The 16540-nt window shown below is 38.8% G+C and overlaps 2 protein-coding genes and 1 pseudogene across 2 annotated transcripts; all 3 read right to left on the bottom strand.

Moving 5' to 3' along the window:
- Positions 1-608: 608 nt before the first annotated feature.
- On the bottom strand, positions 609-4833 carry LOC135626835 (uncharacterized). The gene is made up of 4 exons (XM_065132503.1): positions 4429-4833; positions 4271-4324; positions 1914-2039; positions 609-935 (listed from the first exon to the last, which is right to left on the bottom strand). Exons 1-4 carry the CDS (start codon positions 4804-4806, stop codon positions 753-755), a joined length of 741 nt encoding a protein of 246 aa, XP_064988575.1. The 5' UTR covers positions 4807-4833; the 3' UTR covers positions 609-752.
- Positions 4834-5068: 235 nt separating this feature from the next.
- Positions 5069-13767, bottom strand: LOC135626834 (phragmoplastin DRP1E-like; annotated as a pseudogene).
- A 670-nt stretch (positions 13768-14437) lies between these two features.
- On the bottom strand, positions 14438-15618 carry LOC135627601 (VAN3-binding protein-like). Its single transcript, XM_065133726.1, has 4 exons — positions 15216-15618; positions 14976-15086; positions 14765-14869; positions 14438-14610 (listed from the first exon to the last, which is right to left on the bottom strand). The coding sequence occupies exons 1-4, from the start codon at positions 15616-15618 to the stop codon at positions 14438-14440; spliced, it is 792 nt and encodes a 263-aa protein (XP_064989798.1).
- Positions 15619-16540: the final 922 nt, after the last annotated feature.

The raw sequence follows: 16540 nt of genomic DNA, 5'->3' as shown, positions 1-16540 counted from the left end.
GAATCGTTCTTTTTTCTTATATAATGTCTATTCCAATATATTATTTTTTTTTATAATATTCAATCTTATGACAATATTTGATTATTCGAACACAACTTTTAACACAATTCGATCTTTAATACGTTGATTAAATTGATTTTTAATTCATTGATTAATTCTTTGACTCAACATTTAATTTTTAATATGATAATTTTTTGATACATCATTAAACTCTCCTACCTAACTAATAGTTGATATTTTGATACAATCAAAATATTTTTTATATCATCTATCTCAAAAAATATATTAGTTCAACAAACTCATCTTTGATAAGAAAAAAGAAAATGACTTATTCAAAGGATATATGTATCATAAATCCTTGGATTTTTTTAAATACCTTGGTTTTCCGTTCGTCCTCTCCGACAACCTCCGATGTATACCATGATACAACAACACCCATGTCGTTAAAACCTCGTTGTCGTTCGACCGCCTCGCCACTCGCCCCGACCTCCTTTTGTGGCAGCCCCACGTCCGGACTGCCATGATGCCGGTGATAACCGCAACATCTGCCATAGTCGTGGAGTCGACGACCGCCAAGGACCTAAGCCACAGCCCAAAACCAACCAAAATACCAACACGGTTGTGTCTTCTTGTATAGCGCACAGCAAAATTTAAATCATATTTACAATCTCGACAACGAGCACAAGATTTTATGTACTCCAGAAGCACCAAGTCGTCCGCGAAGACCATACCATACCTCACCTCATGTTACGTCATTTCTCCTCGATGTCAATGTCAATGTCGATGATGTCGGGCTCAGATGCATTCGGGGAAGAGCTGCTTCGACCTCTCGAGAAGTCATCTCTTGGCTGCCACACGATGTTCCTACATCCTGTGCAACGAATCACCTGGTTGCGATAACCCACGAATTGCCTCTTGCAAGCTGGACACGTGCCCTGTACACAACATCCATGAAACTCCGTTATGAACTGCACACAAAGTTAATTAAATCAATTGGTGTATCTGTCATATTTCTTAATTCTGATTTCGGATGATATCTGGACCTAATTGTTCATAATTTCCATGAAAAAGCCAAACAAACAGAAGGGGTTACATATGCTAATAATAATCATTTGTGCAACATGATTGAATATAAGTACTTAGCTGGGACCACGTAAAGAAAACTAAAGACATAGATCAACCTACGCACTACATAAATAATCAGAGAGACATTTTGCTTATCAAAATATAGATCCAATTATCCAGAATTGACTGCACGACGAGCAAAATCTAGCTGAACACAGGTGACAGTGGTTATTTTTACAAATAAAAAATATTATGTAGAGATTGATACAAAATGGACATGAATCAGAAGGATATCGATTGAGGCTTGTCAACTAACACAAATTTTAAAACAAAATCACCTGATAAGATCCAAAAGCAAAATAATGCAAAATGCTTATCTGCAAAGTACAATTTACGACATGTATAACTATAAGTTCTTGACAGTGTTGTATAATCCACAAGTGTAATAAACTAAGAGGAAATGGGACAGTGAATAAAAATGAAGAACTCAACATCTAATAATATGCTAAAAACATTGCTAGACCCAAGCGAACACTGTTAATCATAATACAACAGTTTAACAGGGTATCAGATTAACTATCAAAGCATATGCACCTTCCAACTCCAGAGCTAGACCAAATCACTAACAAAAGTTAGGACTTGCAAAAAAAAAATAAAGCAAGACTAAAAAATGCAAGTATATAAATCCATTCGTCTGTAAAAGAAAGTAAATGTGACTTTCTATTCAAATGAGCAGGTAAAAGAAAGAAGAAATGTGTCCAATCAAGGTCGGATTGCTCAGAAGAACGTTTAAACAGTATAACATTGGCATACAAAAGAAACACCAAATAACTGAAGTGATCCGTCACCTGAATAGCAAAGTTGTTGGCTAGTGTTCCAATGAGAAGAGGAGCAGCAAATGGTAATACCCATGTGGCTAAAATAAAAATTCTGAAAAGCCACCCAGATAATGCAAACCAGAGGAAGAAAATAGTCTGCAAAGCGGAGGAGATTAAAGATATAAATTAACTTAATACATACTCATGAAAAGAAATATTGATTTGAGAACTTTCCATCATGTACATACAAACAAGTAAAGAGCCTACTGGATGAGATCAAACAATAGCCAAGCATCGTGATTGCAAGATGAGGCAGTCTAGTGTGCGACACTCCTACCAATCAGGACCTAGGGAGGTTAAATGTCATGATTCGTATATACTATCCAATATCATCTTGTTCAGGTCTATGAAATTCATAAAAAATGATCTAGGTTTTATTTTTCAAACATGCCAAACTCAGGCCAGAAGATGATACTTGAGACCAAATATGGAATGCTTATTTTATTTTAAAGAAATTGTCTTCTCATATATGAATTGAATCAGTGTGTGCCTAGTCTTTTTGAAAAAGTACAACACAATATAGTTGATGTTAGCATGATCAAACTGGATATGCCTTCCCATAATTGTGACTGTAAATGCTTTGACTCAAATAGGCACAAAATGCATAATATGTATGGCTTTGTGTGATTGTAGCAATGAGCTAAAAGAACAGTGTAACTTGAATCTTGATTGGTCCACGAAACCATGAAAAAGTAAGATGTTAGAAGCCTACTTGGTGCAGACTAATCTAATTGATCAAAATGTTCATTGCAATCTATTTTCTAGGAGAATAATATCAAAGAGGACCTAAGGAATTCTTTGCCTCGGCTAGATAAACATCATAGCAAGACTTAACCATCCAGATGAGAATGAAGCACCAAAAGAGACACTTGCAAAGATAGTGGATGGTCTCAGCAACTTAGTGTCCAAGTGGTCATCCTATTTCTCAGATACCTGTAGGTCATATAAACACACATACATGTACATTAAATTCCTTACATAAGAAGATAAAAAGGACCTTCCCGTCAAATGGAAATAACTATAAATTTTTGTGTCTGCATGAAGGCTATAATGATTTTAAATAAGAGACCAAGCACAAAACTCGACCATAGTCTATCTGTATGTCCCATCTCATTCAGAAAGTTGTCTCGGTGGCCGATGCTTGTTTTGCTCGAAAATTCTCAAGGTATAAAAATGTATTTCAAATACTAATATCTTTTGTAACCCTTAAATGTCATCGTAATCTAGTATGCTTGAACAGGCTATCAATGGACGAGGACAATATTTTCTACGACAATCTATAAGAAAGAGAAATGACCATGAAACAGCATTGTTGGGTAATTCTAAATGTTATGGTCTTTATTAGGTGGTGAGAAATAATGGTCGCTTGTCTTAAGGTTAACAATGGGATCGTGTATAAAGTGTATTAGCAGAACATGAGTTACAAGAATCAAACAAACTAAACATGTAAAAATAGTGAGTCTTGTTAAAGACTAAAAACTAAGGTGTCTTTCTTCTTTACAAGCAGTAGGAATGTTTCAATAATCTCTTCTAAATATAATTAAAGAGATTCATCAAGAACCTTAGAGATAGTTCGAAACCTAATTAGGGATAAAAAATGGGCTAAAGTAGAACTAAATAAAGAAAGAATCTGCATGTGCTCCATTACAAGTATATGCATTTTCGTCCAAGACTGGACTGTGTAGTGCTTAAGTTAACACGTACATCCGCCCACAGTACAGCGGATAGCATCTTCATTCTAAGGTCCTAAAGGACCATAGAACATAATATTGAAAACAAAAATCATGTCACAATGACAGGAAATCTGTTGGTAAAGAAAGACCAAATCAATAATCATTATAGGAGGCATTAAAAAAAAAAATCAAAATCACCATGATGATAAGCAACAGATCATAAAGCACAACAATTTAGGGCTAATTAAAGCCGACTCCAAAGATTCGGTTAAAGAAAATCAATCTAAAAACCTACTGACAAAACAATATTCAAGAAAAAGGAGGCAAGATTCATGATTAGCAATCGACAAAGAGGAGACAATCTTCAAGATTAGAAATCCAGAATGACGAGAGAAGATCATCCAAGATTAGCGATTAAAAAGGAGAAGACAAGTATCAAGAAAACGGAGGGATTCAAGATCAGCGATCACCAAAAGGGAGACCAGTGATAAAAAAAATGAGACGATACTGAAGATCAGTAAGCAAGATAGAGGCGACAAGAACCAAGATCAGTGATCAAGACAAAGGAGACAAGATTCAAGGTTGGTAATCAAGAAATGGAGACGAGACTCACGATTCATGGTTAAACGCGTAAAAGCGGGAGGAAGAACTCACAGCGAGCCCTCTGCCTAGGGGCGTTTGCAGCAACTCGCTAAGGTCTCTCTTGTACTGCAGAGAATGTATTCAAAGAAGACATCAGATAATAGATAGAAAGAAAGAAAGAAAGAAAGAAAGAAAAGGGGCGGATCGAGAAGAAAGAGGGGAAACCGAACCCTAGGCCAATTTCTGGAGAAGTCCATGGAGAACGACCTCCACCGCTGCCCAATCCCTAATTCTTGGTCAAGCTCGCGGACCCGGGCTGCGGCGGCGCGGGAGGCAGAGTCGAATCGGCGGGAAAGGGAGTAGCGGCGGTCGAGGCGTTCGGCGGCGCGGCGGGCCTCGAAGGTGAGCTGCTCGATCCCGTTGTTGGCGCTCCGCCAAGCGTCCCGCAGGGCCTCGCCAGATGCGACGCGCCTCGCGAACCTGTCGAGGTCATTCCGCCGGAAGGCCCGGACCGGAGCGGCTACGCGGCGGGCGACAAGAAGGGGCGGCGAAAAAGCCGCCGGCCCGCTGGCGTAAGGGCGGGCCCGTGGGATGCCCGTGCTCGCCATGGGCGACAAGAGCTTCGGAGGGGGCTTTGGTTGTCGTTAGATTGGGCGTTTCGGCTTCTGTGGTGTGAAAAGCGAGATCGATGTGTGGCTCACACACCGACCCTTCTTTCCCCCTTCTTTTGTAGTGCACGTAACTTAACGAGTTCGCGTTAAGCCACGACAAAGGTTGCACTGCGAACTATATAGAACAGGCCGGAAGCTTTATTGAGATGATCGATAGGAACTGTGACAGGTTGAGATCATGGTTAAGCCTGATGACAATTCCCAAATGCCATTGGTGACTGGCTTGACAAGCAGAGGTAATGATATAATACCCTTAAGCCTAACAGAGGCTCACAATGCATAATTTAAACCTATACCACCCATTCACAAAGCATATGATGCGAAGGAGTAATACAAAATATGCGAGCCAACAACAATTGACAAGGAAACGAGCATAATAAATTTTGCATAATGGGGGGAAGGGAAAGACTCACGACGCAATAAAAGGCCACATAAGGTACTGATTACTCCTATAGGATCTGAGAATAGACTATACAAAATTGAAACCTTATCTAGCCCATGATACCGCATCAATTTCATCTCTTGCATTTTTATACAACTCGAGTCTCTTGGCACATTGCAGCCTGCGCTCCATCAAAGCAGGGTCTTCATCCAACAGCTGAGAAAGCTGCTTTCCCTGCAATTTTGGGGAAAGAGTTAATTAGGAAACGAGGGGAAAATAATTAGGAGGTTCATCACACCAATGGGCCAGCAGAAAAGACCTCTTTCTTTCCAACTTGTGTGTAGAAGTGATTGAGTAAAGAGCGCTTGGCTTCTCTAACTTGACAATAGACTGCTGCCTTTGGAATCGAGTTCTTGAGCGTTTGGGACACCATGGATATGTAGGACGAAACATTTGAAGCTATCCTCCTCAAGTGTCCATCGGTGTACCTATCAATGGTGGGGGCAGCAGGACTCCCAGTTTTCTCCACCTCCTGTGGCAGCTTTCTGAAGAAATCTACGGTTAAATATGATGCCTCCATGTCAACCAACCGCAATACCGTCTTGCGGCTATCTTCGCGGAACCTCTCCAAAGCTTCGTGAGATGCAGCTGCAAGCTCCGCTTGGAGAGAAGGGAATCTCTTCAACTCCTACAGGGAAAAAGATTAACATGTGCTTAATAATTGAGTATATTAGTGGCCCAGATCATGACAAAGGGAATGCACTAACCTGGGTCTCCCCTATGGACTTCCTCACCAACTCTTTAAGTACAAAATGCACCTGCAATCACGACCAGTAGATGCGTCAAAGATACAACCTAGGACTTAGGGAAAAAAAAAGATAAAAGATATATAAATAATCTCTTACAGCATCAACTGATGCTTCGGCTGGGCCCCTAAAATAATTCAAAGCACTCTCAATTAAGCGACGATAACCTTGCTCAGGAGCAATCAAATGGGGTTGATAACCATCTGCTTCTGAAACCACTTTCCTCACATTTTGTAGGGAAAGATGTCGGTCAAATGGAAGTTTCTTTAAAGAAGCTGGGAGTTGATGATCAAATACCCCATAAATTCGATCACCACCAGGACGCCTGTGTAAATAAACCCAAAAATTAAATCTAGTTTCAAATACAAGCCCAAACAGCAGACAAACAAAATTTACAATGCAACATTAAACACGAGATTCTACTCTTTGAAGATGCAATGATCTGATTAATGCTGTCAAGAATGTGCAACAGCTTTTGACAAAGCAGGTTGCAGCAGAGACTTGAAGTATATAATAGAGATATTTTGCTACTTTTCAATATGGGAATTGATTTCTTGATTTTCACATATCCACAAATGAAAATGATGGCATACACCAAAAGTTGCATGAAAACTTACTGTTGCATAAAGTGTATATCAAGCTCTGATTCAAGCTAGAGAAGATGAAAACCTATATCACAAGCATATTTATGCAGATAAATGGAATTATCATAACTGCATAAATTCCTTTATCACATGTAGATATTTTTTTTGTGAATGATGTTAATTTATTAACCACGTACAGTTTTCTTGTAAGAGGCTCTCAGTTCGACTACTGATATTGCCCTTAAAAGAGCTCAAAGCAGACCCAAAAAGCTAAGATCTGAAAGCTTCAATGGATTGACAAACAACATCTAAGGTCAATACAAGAAGTTCTAATTATAACAATGATTGTTAACCATGAAACAGCAATGCAAAGTTAACCACCCTAGCTAAGCGTTCATAATTTCTAAAGCAATCAAATAAACAAGTGTCTCACTTCAACAACAAGCACTGCAAGGAAACAAAACTAAATAACTACTCTAATGGAAGTTAGATGTTGGAACCCAAAAAATAAAAACGAGCCATATTAATTTTTGGATTATTTAGATATTAGTAAATGCTCCATCTAGATTCACTACAATTTTATAATTATTCTTGACCAGTTATGGTGTGCTTTCAATAAGGCATGTGCCTTGCCTTTGAATGACAAATTGTTGAAGAAGTTCCACTGCACACTCAAAAATGTTGGACATTATAATAATAGGCCAAATATATAATAACATGCAGAAATAAAATGCCAAACATTGAAGAGAAGAAATGGAACTGAGATGTTTACCCTCCATCTAGATGCTCCTTGAATATCTTATCAAATGCACGGCAAAGTTCCAATATAGTGTACAATTGAGCCTGGTAGAACATGAAAATGTAAACTGATAACCTCGTTTAATTATGACATAAAAAAATGAATCTTAGTCAAATCATTCATGTACACCTACCCCTGCATCCACAGCGATGGGCCTACCAAGGTGATCCATCTCTGATTCAAGTTCATCAATGGTTTTGTTTATCAAAGAGGTAATACTTGGGATGCGTGCCCTGATTACAGACTCCAGATGCTGAAACAAATTCAGTCACTAAAGGTAATTAATCAATTGCTCAAACAAAGAAATGCCAACAAATTAAAGAGTCAAAATATACTATACCCTTGAAAGAAGTTTAGCAAGATATTCCGAACCCATTTTACTGGATAAATGTGAGTACTCTGGACTAGTTGCAAAATACTCCTTTTCTTTTCATCTGGCAACAATCATATCAATGTTCTTATTAATATCTGCTTGCGAACGATTAACAATACCAACCCAAGGATGCTGAAGTCTGTAAGCTCTTCCTTCAAGAACCTTACAAAGGACAGTACAATCAACAAAGTCAGATGAATATGCTCCAAATGCATTTATGAAAAAGAACACACCAAGAAAACCCACATCGAGTGCATTTGTTCCTTTATCCATCAGATCAAGTTTTGTCAATACTCCAAAAGTCCTTTCACCTGACCAAATTTTGGATAAGTTCATGTAGCAAAACAGGTCAACAAAAATCATCAAACAACAATTTAGCCTGCGACAAGATTTATTGGAGACTCATCATTGTCATAATGGCAAAACCAACATATTAATAGAATATTAGCATCATAAATCATATAACACAGTTTCTATTGCAGCATCTATCAACATACCTGTTGGATCAACTTCCCTAGCAAGTTTGATGGCATCAGATGTTGCAATATCTTGATTAGCAGGAGAAATAGCCAATATTATGCAATTTGGCTGCAAAAATGAACATATGTAAAAATGAGAGTGAATCATTTACAAATTATGTTGCACAGGAGAGAGAGGGTAACAAAATATAATACAAGTGAATAAAGAAGCTTTAAAATAACAAATGAATTCTGTATAAAAATAAAATTATGATACAAAAAGAAGTAAACTACAATTAGCAAGCTCATGAACTATAAAATGAAGACAAGATGCAAGACCCAGAAATGCAAGTATAAAGTATATCGAATAGGCATATAGTGTAACATCCTGATTAGTCTCACATCGAACGTGGACAAGATTAAGATTAACCTATAAGGATCTGATGAATGTACTACTATCAACTTCAGCTTAAGCATTTTGGCCAGTGATTCGGACTAAGCGAAGTTGATAGGCCAATTAGCCCATCAGGCCCGAGTCGTGATATTTGGTATCAGTGTCAACCTAATATTTGGGAATGATGAGGGAGCTCGAGTAGGAAAGGACTACCCGTGGATAGAGTCAGAGGACGAACTATGTTGAGCCTTGACGAGGACGTCAAGCCCTTGAGTGGGGGAGATTATAACATCCCGATTAGTCCCACATCGGACGTTGGCAAGATTAAGATTGATTTATAAGGGTTTGATAAGTACACTACTGTTAACTTCATCTCAAGTACTTTGTCTAGTGTTCGGGCCAGACGAAGAGGCAGAAGCAGCAAGGAGAGGAGAGCAGGCAGCACAGTGAGAGACAATCGAGAGAGACGGAGGAGCATGGGGTAAAGTTTTAAAAAGGGGCATCTTTTTCTGATCGGTTTCTAAACCTTGATACTAATAGATAAGAATCACTGAACTGATCAGAAAAGTATATAAAACACTAGAAGTAGCAGTGACCGAAACAAAGGGAGCACCCAGAAGCCAATTGCTGAAGCTGATAATGTAACATACATCCAAAATGAAAGACTGAAATGATACTTAAACCGAGTTGTAAGGATTTACATGGAAAGATAGAAGCAATGAAATACAGAGAATATAGCAGAAAACCATTGAAAGTTGATAAAGATCCAAACAACCAGCGTCCATAATTCAAATCAAGCAATTCATCATGATACAAACAAGATGCAGGCATCAACTTAATCAAGGAAGACTTAAGACACCTCTAATCACACAAAGAAAAACAACAATGAAGTAAAAGAAATCTTTTTCATTTTCAGCTTCAGAAAACTAGTTGGCACTAAGTAATACCACACACATCATTTAAGTATTCTTTAATGTGTGACACAGCTTCAAAATCTATAAATTTCAAATAGTATTGTCGTCATCCCCAATCCATTTGTCCACTGTTCCCCAAACCACCAAGAAATCAGGAATGAGTTGGAATCAAGCAGAATGGGCAAGAATTAGCCAATTCCAACCAATCTGATCTAACAATTCACCCATAATTTCTATCATAATACTTATCCCTATTGAATATCCAGCTCTACCCAATCCCAATTGCATCTCTAATTTTTATCATAATACTTATCCCTCCAAACTTTAGCATAAACGATGTTCTGTAAAACAGAAAAAACACCACAATTCCCCTTTTGCCAAACTAGCCAAGTGGGTAAGAGAACATGCATGAATTTGCAGGTTGTAATTAACAGTAATTATGTGGCATATGATGTACCTTCTCAACATATGACTGGACCATATTTTCAATATCATGGACAATGCTATCAGGCTGTCCCTCTGAGAAAGACAGACATGTTTTAAATAAGTTAATAAATAATGTGAATCCTGTTACCGGAGCAAATACACAAGGATGTAAGGCTGAAAAGGTTCAAACAGCATGTACCTACTGCCACCTTCGTTAGACCAGGAAGGTCAATAAGTGTTAGATTCACAACTGCAATAAATAATCAAGAAGCATCATCAGGAACATAATTGAACAGAACATACAAAATAACCTAGAAAATTAAGGCATAAAATGAAAATTATGCAACATATTTGCAGCAACAAATTCCATTATTTACTCCATCTCAGTGAAGTGAAGCTCAGGTTCAAACAAGTTACAAAATTTAGGTTGTTAATAGAATTTTTACGTCTAATTAAGTTGTGAACAAAGAGAACAAACTCAATTTAGTGACAAATCAAAACTCATAATATATCATAGAGAAGACCGCTTAAAGATTAACCAATAATGTTCAAGCAAGTTCTGGAAGCTGGAAGTGCATAAATATACATAGTAACTGCATAGAAAGGATAACTGTCCAAAGCTAAAGGTGCTAAAGCATGACTTTTATGTTTTTTTTTTTTTTTAATGTCTTTGTGTCTCTTCACACTAACGTAATTCATAAAGCTCTTCTTGAAGGTAAATGCAATTTTTGCACCTTATTTTCTTTCAGAATTTGAGAAAGAGGGTTTGCAAGATAAACGCAATAACGAAAGGAATGGTATGAAAGCTGCAGAACATGCCAAAAGTGCTTCGGGATTACTATGCATAAGAAAAAAGGAAATGCACTTTGTTTGAGTACAGCCATATTCAAAGCAGGCCTGATTACTAAACTAAGTCTAACAGATTTTCAGGTTTTCTAAAATTTTAAGTAAACAACAACTACTCTTGTATTTACGGTGAGCTGAAAGGCTTTTTCCTGTCACTAAGTCTCAGAAAGTTTATTATCACTACTCAAATAAAAAGGCATCAAAACCGTTCTTATTGTTTCTAATATAGTCATCAGTCTCTACCTAATTGCAACACTGATATGAATTTTACTGACCTCCAGCCAACCAGTGATTTATACTAACCTTTAGACATGTCCAACTCACCAATGAGTCCCCTCAATACCCTCTTTCACCCACGAATTAAATTGTTTCTTATTTTTGCTAGGCTATATATTTTTGTGGGTCACGTATTTTGGGCAGACAATTGGAAACATACTCTAGCATGGCAATCATGACAAGTCGGGTCCTGGGACCACGGAGTCAATCAAAATGCTGCCTCATATATTGCCCAGGTGTTGCTTATAGGGCTTGACCACCTGTCATTCACATGAACTGTAGGTTGCTCACTTGCTCTCACCAACAGTCTCATGTGATTCCAGAAAGGTTTCAAATGGGAAGCCCTGCACCTTCAACAGGTCTCCAGCCTTCAGTTTGCCTACTAGTTGGCCCACTCCTAGAGAGGCTATGCAACTACCAGACAGCTGCCAAGTCTTCCCCGTTTATCTACCGGATTGTGTCACCAAGACATGAGTATAATTCTGTTACTCTATTAACTATGTCATAAGCAAAATACATTATTATGGAAATAAAACCAACATTTTCTAAAATTACATGACAATGAAGTAAATATGAACGAGAAAAAAAGTGTTTGCAAAATTCAAGATATTCTTTGGTAAAGGAGACAATAATTCACGATACAACCTCATTAAATTTGCTCATTTGGATCATGAAGTTCATATGAAATAACTAAAATTATTCAGAGAACAGAAAAATAACAAGTCTTTACCAAATGGCGAATAAATGCTAAGATGAATGGGGACAGGAGAAATTTGTTTTGTTTTCCCTGTTAGCCTGTCAGTTTCATCTTGAATTTCCTTGCGCACAAGAGCTACGAAAGTAAATACAACAGTTAGAAAATCAACTACTGATACATATATATGTATATGTATATGTATGTATATATATATATATATATATATATATATATATATATATATATATATATATATATATATTTATTTATTTATTTATATATATATATATAAATATATATATATATGTATATGTATACATATATATATATATATGTATATGTATACATATATATATATATATGTATATATGTATATGTATACATATACATATACATATACATATACATATACATATATATATACATATACATATATATCCCTAAAATGACAATTTTCATATATAAATTCCCAATATTTACACAATAACCATGAACAAATTTATCAATCTCATGGAAAACAAGGAATCTCAAAATATTTTCTTGGGCTCCTAATTAAATCTGACTCAATAAAAAATAAAGATCACATGGATAATCATCCAAACAAGAGGCTACATCTTACACAGAAGATCCATCAAGTACATTCATCGCCACATGGACAACACATATTAGTTACATGAGCTCAAAGTATAGATATCCAATGAGCATAAAACCCTACTTTAAAGTTACTCCTACCTAGGCAAAATTCAAGGTCATAACTATTATTTGCACCTCAACAGGATCCAGTTGGATGAAGACCAACCGTCAGACTTGAGAATTAGATTCAGAAATTCGGAATACTACTTTGAGGCTTGAGCAAACATTTATTTTAGCCTTTTCATAAAAATATATATGTATACATAGAGAAAGAGAAGACACTTCTAGTGCAAAACAATGAAAGAATGGTTGCTTAAGAAAGATACTAATATACTCATAAATCAATAAAATGTCCTCCTTTGTAACTATAAAGATCCAACCGTCTTATACCAACTTAAACAGAACATAACTGCAGCATATTGATGCAAATGTGATTCAACATAACATAAAAAGTAATATAGTAGATTGGAAGTAAGCTAAAACTTCACAAGAATTATATTGTATATACAAGTAACAAGTTCTCATTCAAGTTAAAAAATTCTCCAATTGGTTTGCTATATATAGTATTAGCCAAGATTGTGAAAAACATTCCACATATTTGTAAGAATCAACCAACACAAAAGCAATTAGTCAAGAAAAATGAAAGAAATCATTGCATCCGCTAAGTGGATGAAAGAGAATCACACACAGAAATCAGTGAATCTCCTGTTTGGCAAGTGAAGGAACTCAGCGTATTCTGGACGGCCTTCCTCTGTCTTGTGAAGCTGCAGCACCAAGGGCCTCCTCGTCACGATACCTTGAAAAAGCAAGAAGGGAGAAGAAGAAACCACTGATTTAACCACCAAATCAGCCATTGAAAATTCACATGGATAACCGAAGTAGAAGAACGGTACAAAACCAATCAAGATCGCCGAACCCTAACCAGAACCACGGGGCAGAAAATCGCGCCCAACGATGCTCTCCAATACCGACGATTTCCCCGAACTCTGCCCACCAAGAAACGCATCGAACAAACGGGTTAAGAGGCTGAACGAAAAAACGACGCGACGGCAACGAGGTCGGAGTATTAAGTACCTGTCCGCCGACGACGGCAACGGAGGGCAGCGCTTCCCAGAGCGTCGGCAGGGTGCCGTCGGCGCCTCCGTGGTCGCCCAGCACCGTGCACGCCCTCTGAATGCGGTTCACCAGACCGATCAAGCTCTCCATCGTCGTCATCTCCGAAACCCTGACTCAAAATTCGGACTCGACGAGGCAAAGAAAGTTTCGAGAGAGCGGAGGGAAAGAGAAGTATGACGTCGGCGGAAAGTGCGTTGGCGAGAGAGAGAGACAGGAGATTCTATTGAAGCTGGCGGTTGGCTCCCACCGGCAGCTAAGCTATTTGCTTGTTTCCCATTTATGCCCCTGGTGATTTGCCTGCAGTCGCGCTATCGAAGGGCTTTTTGGGTATTCTGTGCGCCATGCGATGGGCAGGGTAACGGCGGCGTTGTCGATTCTGCCCACCGAGTAGGTCTTCCTTCCTTTCAAATGTTTTCAAATTCGCGTTACGAGCACGACGGGGAGGCGCTTTCGATTTCGGGACACGACGGAGGTTAAGACTTGGATAACGATAGACCGTGATGCCGGTATCCTCGGCCCCAAAGGCTTGGGCTGAGAATAGATGGGCTTGATCTGGTGGCCCCAAAGGAGTTAGGGAGAATGGCCCTTATAGTGTTTGGAAGATTATCGATGTATCGGTGATTGGACATCACACGCACATGCACGATACTGGAGTCGAGGATGTCAAACTCCTAAGTGGAAAGAATGAATACTTTCGTGAGCAAGTGAGCTCGCGCAATCAAATGTTAGATTACACCCAGCGAGATGCCTCCAGATCAGAAGAAACAAATAGGAAAAGATAGAAAGAATTTTATTGTTGAACACCTTTTAACATGGAAGAGAGAGTAGTAGTACCCAATGGAAGATTGAAACTTAAAGCTTCTTCTAACAATCACACAAGAGGTGGCAGATGGTGGACCTCCAAATCCTATATTGCATTTGATCCTCAAACATGACCTGGATGGCTCCCCCGGTGGTGCCAAGGGTTATCAGGTAGAATCCATGGGCATCCTTAGAGAAGCCTCCTTTTAAATCTTCCATTGCATGAAATATCCTATCTGAAAAAGAATATATCAGAATGTACAGATGATATTACTGCAGTAGCTGACATCTAAGACTACTGTACTGATCAATGGATTTTGATACGAAATGCATGGCCATCAATTTACAGATGAAACAAGTAGCAAGAAGACGAAACCCTAACATGCTTACACTCTTTGTATGTGCTGATCACTCCGCGCATGTATTTCTTTGTTAATCTCACTGTAAGTCTATAATGCTTGAGGAAAATTGACACCAATCTTAGATGAACCCTCCCTGCAAGCACAAGTCAAATTTCCATTCATGATCATCCAATCACAAACGAGAGCACTCTACATAGATTCTTAGAGTTCATAAAAAAAATCGAGCCACGGATTCTTACCTTCGGGCATGCGGACTGGAAGTTGAGCACCTCTTGCAAGGATATTCTGGTCCTGTGATACATGCCTACCAGCGGCTGCTCTCCGCTCAAGTGTGGCGGCTCCTCTTAAACCTACAATAATAATGTCATGATCAGTTCATATGTTCGATTATGTGAATTCACGGCACGTTATCGCTGAGATGTTCTATCTATGAAGTACGAGATCAAGTATCTGTGAAGTTGTAAACGGTGCAGCATTACATGTCGCAGCAGTTGCAGTGAGCGTCGCCATATCGGCTGAAGTCTTCGTTGCTAAGCCTGTAGTAATGGCAGAAGCAACGCACTCTCTGTGCGCCCCTGCAGACTCAGCTGCTTCAGCGCACACAGTAGCGACCAAAGCTGCAGCTGAAGCAAGCACGGCGCTTATCTTCTCGTCCGACTTCCCTCCCACAGTCATCATGCTCATTCCCTTGGAATCTCTTGGTTCCACCCTAGAACTGGCCATGATGCCTGAGATGGCCGCAGCCAACCTTGTAACGGAGAGTGCAGCGTGCACTTGAGCCACATGGAGTCGCAGTCTCTCCTTTCTCCTCTTTCTGCATCCTCTGGACAAGCTGCTGAAAAGTTCCCCGCCCAACCATGCCTTAATCTCTCCTACCTTCATCTGTGCATTTCAAAGAAATCATACTATTATGAAACATTATATATATTTTTTAATGTTTTCTTTCTTCAGCATTTACCCAGCTGGTGTGGAGTTGCTTGTGCTTTCCTACAGCTGATTGCACCAGATTTCCAGTCGAAAGCAGTGTCTGAAATGATCATTAGCAGGGAAGGACAGTCAGCTAACTCGCCTGTGTCAGAAGATTATCTTTGTTTAGACAAGGGTGGGAGATGTTCTTACCAGTACTTGCTCCAATCTGAGTTTGTCATCCTCGTCGAAATGGACATCGCTCTCCTCTGTTTGCTTCTCCTCTAGCTCTTGGTCATGCTCCCTGCCCTGCATCAAGAAGGGTTCAAACCGCCCGTCCGTGGTAGCCACTAATCAATAGGAATGTCAAGAATTATTTTAACGTTACCGAGCTTCCCAATTAGACATCTTCACATCACTCGAGATGGAAGTATAATAGACGACGAATATTATAAGCTTCTAGTGAGTAATAAAGAAACCTATTCTTGAGAATATATAATGGATGGACATCGATTAGAACTACTACTTCCTTTAGAATACTTACATTTGACGAAAGCATTTGAAAGAAATCAGAGGAAGAAGGGCTCCAAGTTCTAGAGAGGAAATCCATAGCTTCAACAGGACTTTTGGGGACCTCCACTGGGCAATAAAACGTCGACAGCTGTGACTTCTCCTTGCACGCCTCGATCGCTCCTCGTTCCTCGAATGCCACTAATTTATCATTCTGAAATAGATTTAGAAACCAAGCAGAATTATTACATGAGGTAGGGATTACAGAAAACAAGTTATTCAAGCGAATACCGTGAAGTAGGGAAGTGAAAGATGTCTCGAGAAGGAGACACTCTCAAACTCCACTCCTCTTCTAGCTCTCTCCATCTTGGACCACTTGAACCTGTTC

This window comes from Musa acuminata, chromosome BXJ2-11 (assembly GCF_036884655.1).
Source record: "Musa acuminata AAA Group cultivar baxijiao chromosome BXJ2-11, Cavendish_Baxijiao_AAA, whole genome shotgun sequence".
NCBI lineage: Eukaryota > Viridiplantae > Streptophyta > Magnoliopsida > Zingiberales > Musaceae > Musa > Musa acuminata.
The sequence above is the reverse complement of the archived record's forward strand: the minus strand, read 5'-3'. Positions and strand labels throughout refer to the sequence as shown.

Excerpts from the sequence above, each read along its gene's own strand:
- LOC135626835 (XM_065132503.1), bottom strand. The coding sequence starts at position 4,806 with ATGGCGAGCACGGGCATCCCACGGGCCCGCCCTTACGCCAGCGGGCCG. Across the intron at positions 4,325-4,428 it reads TCTCCAGAAATTGGCCTAGG|TACAAGAGAGACCTTAGCGA; the intron begins GTTCGGTTTCCC and ends CATTCTCTGCAG. Across the intron at positions 936-1,913 it reads CCAACAACTTTGCTATTCAG|GGCACGTGTCCAGCTTGCAA; the intron begins GTGACGGATCAC and ends TGTTGTGTACAG.
- LOC135627601 (XM_065133726.1), bottom strand. The coding sequence starts at position 15,618 with ATGAAGGTAGGAGAGATTAAGGCATGGTTGGGCGGGGAACTTTTCAGC. Across the intron at positions 15,087-15,215 it reads CACTGCAACTGCTGCGACAT|GTTTAAGAGGAGCCGCCACA; the intron begins GTAATGCTGCAC and ends TTATTATTGTAG. Across the intron at positions 14,611-14,764 it reads GATCAGCACATACAAAGAGT|ATAGGATATTTCATGCAATG; the intron begins GTAAGCATGTTA and ends ATTCTTTTTCAG.